Genomic DNA, 11,466 nt, shown 5'->3' on the forward strand with positions numbered 1-11,466 from the left:
GAGGTAGAGCAGACTGAACAGAGTCCAGGGTGAGAGAGGAGGTAGAGCAGACTGAACAGAGTCCAGGGTGAGAGAGGAGGTAGAGCAGACTGAACAGAGTCCAGGGTGAGAGAGGAGGTAGAGCAGAGTGAACAGAGTCCAGGGTGAGAGAGGAGGTAGAGCAGACTGAACAGAGTCCAGAGTGAGAGAGGAGGTAGAGCAGAGTCCAGAGTGAGAGAGGAGGTAGAGCAGGCTGGGGTCCAGAGTTGAAGGCAGCAGTACGACAGGATCTTCTGTAGGCACAGGAGAAAACAAGAATTAGGCCGTGGAATGCTGACAAGAAACAAGAACAATAGTGTGCTGACAGCAGCAGGAATAATAATACGAATGCTGACGGACGAGCCACGGAAATAATTAGGGACAAAGGCTGGAGCGTGCTAACTGTGTGATTGAGACAGATCTGGAGTCAGGACCAGGGCCCTCATTTATCAATAATGCGTGGAAAGTGTCCTATTTTCGCTCCTACGCACGGAATTTAGAATGTCTCTACGCACATACAAATTGGGATTTATCAAACGTGCGTACACAGGTCGTACGCACACATGCAAGTACTCCATGTTGATAAATACCAATTGTTCTTACCGTCTATGCTCGTGCACGATTTTAAGTATTTGCATACAGAACCGCCCCTAATTAACCATATATGGGTACATGCCTGTTTGTGGAATGTGGAATAATGGCTAAACGAACTAAAATGAGAACCTTCACTGAGAGTGAGATTGATCACGGAGGTCATCTAATGAACAAATTGAAGCAACAATCTTATTTGGAAACATGATACAAAATAATAGTATTTAGCTTTTTATTCTAAACAATATTTAATCGTATGATTTGAGAATTTGAGAATAAATAAATCCAATGAAGTTGTCAATTTCACAGACAACTCTGCTGAGTTGCCCATTCCTATGGACACCCAGGAGGAGGGGACGTCCAGACCATAGACATAAAGGCTTTATATATGTCTATGGTCCAATCCAGACTATCTTCGGTGCGCCGGGAGCCCGTTATAATTGCGCTCCTGTTGGGTCGTTGGGTTGGTCAGAGTCATTAACTATGGCTTCAGTGGATAACCCCGATCACCTGCATTTAAGTGATATGTTAATTCCAGATACCCCAGTAATAACATTACAATTGAATTAAATACAATTAGGCCTGAATGAGTTGTGCGTTCCTCCCGGCCACCGGCAATGCCATTTATCAGCCAAATGCGCATTGCAGATTATCTGTACATTGACTGAGTGGAATCCCTTTCTATTCACATAACCAAATTTGTTTATTGATGGAGTTTTGACAGATTTATTGATGGAGCTACATGCTTACAGTCTATTGCTCGATCCATCTCCAATCTCACGCTGGACTATGCTGGTGGCCAAAAATCCCAGGGTGGAGAGGACTTGAATGTGCACGGGGATGGAATTCGTGCATTTTGTTCCATGCTCCAATTTGGGTCCCAAATTGCGGTACAAATCAAGGAGAACGTGTCTCGGGTAGCGGACTCTACTTTAATATGTTCTCTCTGCAAATAGACTGCCCCATCTCTGAAAACACGCTCACCGCGGAGCACACCCTGTGACAAGTCTTCCGATAACGCAAGATAAACCATGCTGCATTCATTCGGAAATACCTATTCCAAATGCTATTTATAGGGTTTGACAATAATTACACTCATGTCTCTATTTTACAATTAACTATAATTACTCATGAGTCATACCGAACACGTCGGTGTTGAAACTCTAATGCATGAAACTCTAATGCTTGTTCCGTCTGTTGCAGTTTTCCTATTCTACCGCTTGGTGCCATGTACGCACGGTCGGAGCTGTGCGTAGATGTACGCACAATCTCAAGCACACGTTCATAATGATAAATCCCACACTTTGCTTAGAAATGATCGTATGCACGGTTTCCGCACATATCTGTGCGTAGGCAGCATTGATAAACGAGGGCCCAGGTTCTTATGGCAGGGCTGATTAAGAGATGATGAGTAACAGCTGATTGCATACCTGACTCCTGCAATCAGAGAGAGAGAGTGAGGGTGACAGAGGGCTAGGCAGGAGTGGAGGACGTGACAATGACTGGAAGTGGGGGAGTCAAAAGTGAGGAAATACACTTTCCAAAAAGTCGAAAACGGTCTTATTTACATGTTGTATCTTGTGTATTTACCACGTGTAGTAATAACAATTTAAAGCCGGCCTGGGGTGTTTTTTTCTAATATATTTTGGGAGATGGAAATTCTTTTCAACAACTCCAAGATTAGTTAGAGCTGAAAAACCCTCACTCTCTCTGTTTTTCCTCTCTTCTCTCTCTCTCTCTCTCTCTCTCTCTCTCTCTCTCTCTCTCTCTCTCTCTCTCTCTCTCTCTCTCTCTCTCTCTCTCTCTCTCTCTCTCTCTCTCTCTCTCTCTCTCTCATACACACACACACACACGCACACACACACACACACACACACACACACACACACAAACACCTAGATCAGGGGTTCTCAAACCTTTTCATACCGCGACCCCTTTTAATTTAGGAATTTTTGTGGGGACCCCACACTTAATATATTGCGTAATTTCAATGTGGAATTAAGGAATATCAAAATAAAAGCACATGTTGTTGAACTTGATCATGCATATTTATTAGAAAATTGTATTACAGCACTATGTTATCAATACACATTTATAAAACAAGGCATATTTAGCCAGAATATGTTGCCAGGACATCTTAACCTGCAAGTTAAGGCGACACTAGTGGCTCGGGTGTGCATATTTTGTAATACAATATATATATCGAATTGAAGCCCCATTTGTTGCCTGTCGATAACCCTTTCAGGTGACAAAATCCGTTCAGCGGTTCTCGAGTTAGATGCCGATATTTGAGGCTTGTGCAAAGGACACAGTATTGCGCAAAATACCACTCCCGACTCTTGGGGCTCTAGTTCCGTCAATCATTTGGCGATCTCGAAAGTGATTGTGGAGGGTTGTAGCCAATGAGGGTGGCTTTCCAATGATACCCCAACTGAGGATGTATGAATCAGGGATCTAGGTGAAAAACTAACGAGCTAAAACAGGAAGAGAAAAACCGCAGAATGAATTGAAGTCTATGAGAAAACTGAGCTTTTCTTTTGTACACAGTTTACCAAAATCACTCCTAATCACTCATTTCTGAACGGATCTTTATGAAATTTGGACATGTACTACATAAGGCTATCAGGCTATGGATCTCGGGAGTTTTTTAAGCTATACGAATTTCTGGGGAAATACTACTTCTGGAATACTAACTACTACAGAAAAACTTGAGTAACAAGTTTTTCTACAACTCAAGTTCAGACCTATGTTACTCTATTTCACTAGCACTAAAATGATCTCTCTTTATTGTATCATAGACTTCAGAATGTTATCTTTCAAAAGAGACCAGGCTCATGCATGTGCTATAAGTATAAAGTATAGTATTTTGGTTTGCAAAAAAAGTATGCAGTCCTCAAAAACTAAAATGGCCACTTTCGTGCCACCTAGCACCTGCCACGAAATTCGACCGTGCCTCGAGTGGGAGTCGAACCCCGAGCGTCTGCACCGGGGCCGACATAACAAACCGTTGCGCCAAGAAGGGAATTCCCCCCTAAGCGCTCAGTTTATATGCCTCTGGGGAGTGAGTTTTACACACTTCTATGTGCCGTAGTCACACTATCGCGGCACATATCCGTTACATTCACCCCCCCTAAACTCACACCACCCAAGGCATCCGGGTCAACGGCACCACTGTAGCAGGTGCCACCTAGCACCTGCCACGAAATTCGACCGTGCCTCGAGTGGGAGTCGAACCCCGAGCGTCTGCACCGGGGCCGACATAACAAACCGTTGCGCCAAGAAGGGAATTCCCCCCTAAGCCCTCGGTTTATATGCCTCTGGGGAGTGAGTTTTACACACTTCTATGTGTCGTAGTCACACTATCGCGGCACATATCCGTTACATTACCGTATACAGTACATGTCAGGTTTGGGACACACTCTGTGTCGTGCCAGAGTGACCAGAGCGGCTGATGGACAATTCCACTGAGTTACTTCGCATCGCTGATGGGAGGGGTTTCTCTTGTTCTGCCAAACTCTGACTCTGATTCTGCCCTGTCTGATATTCTGGTGGGTTTTCGGTACAGTGGGGGAAAGTTTGGCTTTCCATGTTCCACTCAGGAGTGATGTAGTGTGCAGTAACTAATTGTACTTGTACGGCTGTCAATGAATATTCTATATTGAAATTAATAATCGACTTGTAACAAAAATAACAATAATAATAATTATATTAGATTGTGAAAGAAACAGCCCCGGGTGGGCAGTCGTTAGTGGTTAACATACCGTTGTATTCGTTCAGTACACAGCCGTTCGGTACGGTACGGTACACACTGAAACGGTTCGGTACGGACAGGGCCGCCTGGGAGAAATGCGCGGCCCTGTGCGAGATTTAACGCGAGCCCCCCCCCCCCCCCCCCCCCCCCCCAAAAAGGTTAAAAAAAAAAATATATATATATATATATATATATATATATTTTTTTTTTTTTATACAGTCAACATATTCTTAAATAATAGCGCTGCCCGAGGCGGGGCATGATACAGTCAACATATAGCAAAAGAGAGAGCGAGAGAGAGCTCCCGTTCTACAGTCAATATACAGTGTACAGAGAGAGAGAGAGAGAGACACATTGGAAAGAAATTGAAATGCTATTTGGCCCTAAACAGAGAGTACACAGTGGCAGAATACCTGAGCACTGTGACTGAAGATCCTTGAGCACAGCCTAGCCATCGAGAAAGGCCGCCATAGGCAGACTGTGTGTGTTAGAAAGAGAGAGAGAGAGAGAGAGAGAGAACATGTGTGTTTGTCATGTGTGTGTGTGTTAGAGAGAGACTAGAGCAGGGGTGGCCAACCAGTCAGAGACTAAGAGCCACAAAAAAATTACTGTGGTACCACAAAGAGCCACACCATATACCAGCGTTTCTCAACCTTTTTTTTCAGTCACGGCACCCTTCATGTGTTTATAGGTCTCACCCTCTGGCCTCTGAAGTTGCTAATGTCTTTTTTATTTGGGCCTCACAGGGTTAAAAGTACCCTGTGAGACCCACGGTTGCAAAATTACAAAATCACTTTTAGCCATTTAAAAAATAATGTTTATTTAAAAAATGTTAAAGGGGAACTATTTTACTATTTCTTTCACTATTTGGGCACTTTTACACAATTCCTGTGAGTCTATGGAACACCTAGGTTTTTTTTTTTTTAAATGCATTGTTTTGTATTTCTAATCAAGTACTAAAAACCGCATTTTTCTACCTCAAGCCGTTTTGAGGCTGGGCTCCAACCACTGTGTGGCCTGGTGCCAACTGCCACATCAACTGCCACATTATTATGCAGCTGAGAAATCTCTGACATCACAGATATGCACATTTTCAGATGACTCAGTTCAGTGAGGGTGAATATTGTGAGAGGAGAATTGGAAGAATTCACCAATATGAGAATTAGAGACATATATCCTATTAATATAAGTCCACATAGCTAAGAAACAATGGTAAACACTGAAAAAAGCCATTTATAAGATAGTTCCCCTTTAAGCACATGTATAGTCAATTGGTCCTGTTGTTCAGCCTCACAATGCTATTTGATAGTAAATGTGTTTATATGTCCCACCCTCTGGCCTCTGAAGTTGCTAATTTCTTTTTAATTTGGGCCTCACAGGGTTAACCTCTAAAGCCTGAGATATACAGTAAAAGTGTATATTTTCAGCATTATGTTTGTTTACCAATTATTTTAACTGTTATTAGTGAAATATAAGATTATAGAAATCTCAGGGCATTGAGTCGGAAACCGGCGCATATTGACAGGAGGAAGTGGCACAGCCAAAAGTGAGTGTAGTCTTTTGAAGGAAGAGACTCAGGGCTTTCAAATTTCGAAAAACTACCCTACCCAGCTCACACCAGCCCCTGTCAATCATCTGACTTCTGGATTTACTTTTTAATTTCTCTTATTTTTTGGGATTATCTCCCACAAACCTGAACGTTATTGCCATAAAACAGAACGCAGTTAGTTTCTCTACCTTTCTGTGAACGTCTTGCAAAAAACGGTGTTGCAATATGATGAAGAATGGTGGAGAAATTTACATTATAAAAAAGATGGCAGAATTCAGTACTGTATCTACAAAACCTTCTGTTTAATCATCTTCCCTTTATTCATTTGCTTAGATTTTTCAGGTCTGGTCAATTTTAGCATGGTGTTATTTACAGTCAAAGATATTATTTTTTTTTAAATAGAATTGATATTCTCCTTTGGTTCATTACAATTTACTCAAGCCTAGTAACAGACACACTATTTCTGACACTGATCCATATATGTCCCTAGATTCAGATACCAAGAACATGCAAATGGACCATTTAAAAAAAAATTGTAAATGTTTATTCTACGTCCTTATGGAATGAGTGACATAAAAAAAAAAAAAGTAAAAAAAAAAAAAAAAAATTAAAAAAATTAAAAAGAAAAAGAAAAAAAATGTATGGATGGAAGAGCCGCACATTGACGGGCAAAGAGCCGCATGCGGCTCGCGAGCCGCGGGTTGGCCACCCCTGGACTAGAGCATGTATGAGAGATTCAAAAGGACAAAGATCAACACTTAAATCCAAGAGAGAGAGAGAGAGAGAGAGACACACATTGGAAAGAAATTGAAATGCTATTTGGCCCTAAACAGAGAGTACACAGTGGCAGAATACCTGAGCACTGTGACTGAAGATCCTTGAGCACAGCCTAGCCATCGAGAAAGGCCGCCATAGGCAGACTGTGTGTGTTAGAAAGAGAGAGAGAGAGAGAGAGAACATGTGTGTTTGTCATGTGTGTGTGTGTTAGAGAGAGACTAGAGCATGTATGAGAGATCCAAAAGGACAAAGATCAACACTTAAATCCAACAAAAAGAGGGTCTATACCAGAGAAACCAAAGCAGCAAGGAGCCAATGGCCGACATCAGCTAAATAGGCTAGCCAGGTACTGTGACACCAGGCCACACACAGCTTTGGCCAACGGCCCAACGCTACCCAAGCTACACAAACGACCATTCACACACAGCACATGTCGTATCTCCAAATGTTGTGAAGTAGCATATGTTTTGCCTGGAAAAAAACATCGTTATTAACAAAACATTCGGGAGGGGAAGGAAGGAAGAGTGGGGTAATGTCATGACATTTTCATTAATCTTACCTGCACAAAAGGAACGCAGGGCGAAAGGCCGCAAGACAGGTCTCCACGTTGACGAAAGGCCTCTCGCTGTCGGGACAAATAAGCTATGGCCAGAGCCTTGTCATGGTGCAGGCCCGACTACATCTTCTGTCAAAGATGATGTCGTAGTCAGAGTGCCAGGGCCTGCTATTCTCAAGGCTAACTGATAGCATCAAACGAACGTTCCCAGCTGACGCTAAACAGCTAACTGGCTAACAGTTAGCTCAATCAGGCACCTGGCTGTATGTAGCCGCATAGCTTGCTTCTGCGTTCTGCAAGCTATGCGGCTACATACAGCCAGGTGCTCTCACCAGGCACACACCGTTAGCTACTAGTAGTACTATATTAGCTAGTCGACCAGTTTGGCTCCAGAGAGAGAGAAAGAGAGATAGGTCAGGTCCACGGCGGGAATATAATCATAGGTTGACTCACCATAACGCAGTATCAACGCGGCGCCAATGGTAAAGTTGGAAGGAGACTTTCTTGGCCCACGGTGTAATTTCTTCTTCTTCTTCTTCGAGTACTTTCCGGCAGACTGGACACCTTTCGGCGTATTGCTGCCTAACAGATTTATCTGCTCACAAGTTCTCTTCTCCTTCTTTTGAAAAGACATCCACTCGCCTCGCCTCGCTCCTCTGAATAGGTTAGCTAACGCTAGTTAGCCTTTAGCTAAGCTAGCTACTAGCCGACATCATCATGGCTATACCATGACAAGGCTCCGGCCATTTGTCCCGCTAGCGAGAGGCCTTTCGTCAACGTTCCTTGGTGACCGACCGACTGATAATGACCGACCTCTTTCTTCGTCTTGGCTGGCATAACTAAGCATAATAGTCAAAAGCTGCACGCGCGAAATAGTCAAACGCAGCTGACTCACGCCGGCGTACTACACATGATGTAAGTAAAACCACTCCCTTCGTTGAAACCAATAGTATGTCTGCTGCAGAACCCCAGAGGCTGAGCTCCAATAGTGAGTATGTCTGCAGGACTGCAGACCCAGGAACAAGTCAGACACATTCTACAAACGTGTCTAATGTGAAATATATAAGCATATAAGCAAAACTAGATTTTAGGTCTGTGATGAAATTTTTTTTTTTTTTTTTTTGCGAGGCCCCCTTCCCGCGAGGCCCTGTGCGACCGCACTGCTCGCACACCCCCTGAGGCGGCCCTGGGTACGGATACGTATACCTTTACACCCCTATTATCTAATATCTTCCCTTACCTTCTATCAATTCTCTCTCTCTCTCTCTCTCTCTCTCTCTCTCTCTCTCTCTCGCTCTCTCTCTCTCTCTCTCTCTCTCTCTCTCTCTCTCTCTCTCTCTCTCCACCAGGTTGTGTGGCTTTGAGCCTTTCTTCGATGACAGAGGAGACCAGTTCATGTTCAAGAGGATCCTCAGCTGCCAGTATGAGTTTGTGTCTCCATGGTGGGACAACGTGTCCTTCAACGCCAAGGACCTGGTGTGTAGAATAGCAATAGTCCAAAACCCTAAGTAACATCCTGCAGGTCTGTTGTGATATATTATCAATCAATCAATCAATCAATCAATCAATCAATAAATCAATAAATCAACCAATCAATTAATTAAACTGTATATAGAGCACATTTCACACAGCAATAGGCAATGGAAGACACTTTACATAAGAGTGAAATGAAGTGAATGCAAAATAAAAGTAGAGACAGAAAATGTTGTTGTTGTTGTGTCATTACAGGGTTCCCATTGTCATGGAAATGGCAAAGTTATGAAATTTGACATTTTATTATTTATGTACATTTGAAAATATAAATTACAGTTGTGAAAATAGGTCAACCTTTAGCCATAGTAATTGTCATAACAAATTTACAATATAATTGTCATTCATTATACCACGGAAATATGGTAGTAATGTTCCATGGAAATGTCATGGAATGGTTTGGGATTTTAATGGGAAAATAAGAGTGGGAACCAACCCTGTCATTAACAGATATGTTATGATATTAATGACCCCGGCCTACTGTACAATGATATTCATTGTTGATATGAATGCTTTCTATTAGAGCTGCTACAAACAATTATTTAAGTAATCAATTATTTGAACCATACATACGATACATTTTCATCCCAAAAAAGTTGTTTCCCCATGAACGCACACTGAAATCAAGCTAAAACATGCCTTCTTTTAGAGATTCTTATAGTGCTTCAGAATTAAATTACTCCTCTTTTTTGTATTGGTTATCAGAATAGACACTTAAGTTTAAACGAACATTTAACCACCACCAAAGATGTTTCGAATCATCGACTCAATAATTTTTAAATGATAATTTTTTGTATTCTATGTATTCAGTGAATTAATGGGTAAACCCCTGCGTTCTGTGATATTCCAGGTGAAGAAGCTGATTGTCCAGGAGCCCAAGCAGAGGCTCACCACCCTGCAGGCCCTGCAGCACCCCTGGGTGGCCGGGAAGGCTGCTAGCTCCGCCCACATGGACACAGCCCAGAAGAAACTGTTAGAATTCAACGCTCGCAGGAAGCTCAAGGTGAGGAAACATTCGATACGGTTATTAAATTCAATAAAACTTAGATTATCTGCATGGACAGTTGATATATTATATATATTATGTATTTCTTTTCTTTATCAGACACTTGCCATATTGAAGGAAAATGTTGAATCTGTCCCTCAGTTTCTATAAAATGGCATGTGAGCATTTGTAACGTTCCTCACTGAATGGGGCACAGCTAGCTGCAAGGCCTCTTCATTGAAACAAGGAATACCAAGATGGCATTTTAGGGAATTGAAAATGAAGAATAAATGTTTGTGTTGGGTAAAGAAAAATAACTAAATCAAATTCAAAATGTCAAAGTATTCCTTTAATCCTTCTGTGGTGTTTGGTTCTGTGTCCCATTTTCAATGTTTACTAAAAGAGAAATGATACAATGAATCTTTTTTCAGCCTGGGACTCGCCTGATTATAATGGATTCTTTGATTATAATGGATCACATTTTATCACAAAAAACAAATAGCACTTTTATTGATAAATGTGATCTAGTAGAGGTAAATGGCAAATATTAACCATGCATGTTGTCTAGATTGCTTGTAATTGAGATAAATAGGTTACGTTTAATTTTTTATTATTATTATTATAAAATGTTTTACATTAACTCAGATTTCTCGTGTTTCAAATCCAAGCGTTGAGTGCCAGAAAACGAGATATCTCGTTTTTAGATCCTTTTTTATTTTTTTAGATTTTCCCATTCTAAACACTCGCGCGGACCTGCCTGTGTCTCCCTGGCACCGCTGCCTACGTTATAATTGCAATGGCGATCGAATCTCGACAGGTGGCAGTATCGCCTACCTTTTGAACTGGGTCTCTCAGTTGTCTCTCAGTGCCTCTGGCTGCAGGAATCCCCTCCCCCTCAAAGTGAAGCAGCACACAGCCATCTGTCGCCTTGTCTCATTGGATAGAGCGTATTCTAATTCTGACCTGTGGTTACGTGATTGGTTAGTTTTGATTGTGGAGTCGTAAATTCTTTCTTGTGTTTTGTACGATTGGAGAGAGTTGAGTTCTAATTCTGTTCTGTGTAGTTTATTGATTGGTCAACTATACTCTAGTTCTGTCCCCTGCATTGGCTGATTGATCATAGCAGTATCCTAATTCCCATGTGTTTTTTTGTCATTGTCCAGGCTGCAGTGAAAGCCGTGGTCGCCTCAACACGGTTGGGCAACGCTAGTAGTCACAGCAACGCTGACCACAGCAAGGACACCTGCAACCATTCCACCGGCCAGAAGGCGGCAGCAGAAGGGCAGAAACTCAACAAGGAACCGCCGAGTCAGGACAGCTCCTAACTGGAACTTCAGAGTATTTCCTTCCAATATTTGTCACTACCCTGGTTGGTAGCATTACCTTCAAAGCAAGAGGTTCTTAAACTCTTCAGCCCATGACCCGAATGAGACGTGTACCCAGGCTCAACTAAAACATACTAATAACTCGTGTCATGTGGAGAATCCATCAGAGACAGACCTGCAATCTATTCTGGGTCACAAGCCACCAGTTTAAGAAACGTTGCCTTATAAATATTACCTGGAGCAGTATGCTCAAAGCTTTACCCTGAATGCACTCTCTTAAAAAAAACACACACAACAGCATAACCTACAGGAACAATGCATCCACTTGATGGCATGAGGACAAAACCTTGAAGGCATGATTACTATCCTGAAGGCTTCACCATT

At 42.2% G+C, this 11,466-nt stretch overlaps 1 protein-coding gene across 1 annotated transcript in view; it reads left to right on the forward strand.

The window, feature by feature from the left end:
* The window catches only part of camk4 (calcium/calmodulin-dependent protein kinase IV), a gene marked incomplete at both ends in the record, with an annotated part of 138,327 nt that extends 127,245 nt beyond the window's left edge, over positions 1-11,082 (forward strand). Inside the window, 3 exons of the mRNA XM_084324956.1 lie at positions 8,592-8,718; positions 9,623-9,775; positions 10,921-11,082. Coding sequence (XP_084181082.1) covers positions 8,592-8,718; positions 9,623-9,775; positions 10,921-11,082 — 442 coding nt within the window. The remainder of the gene's footprint in view (positions 1-8,591; positions 8,719-9,622; positions 9,776-10,920) is intronic.
* Positions 11,083-11,466: the final 384 nt, after the last annotated feature.

The sequence above is a fragment of the Notolepis coatsorum genome, assembly GCF_963971535.1.
Source record: "Notolepis coatsorum genome assembly, chromosome: 11".
NCBI classification, from domain to species: Eukaryota; Metazoa; Chordata; class Actinopteri; order Aulopiformes; family Paralepididae; genus Notolepis; species Notolepis coatsorum.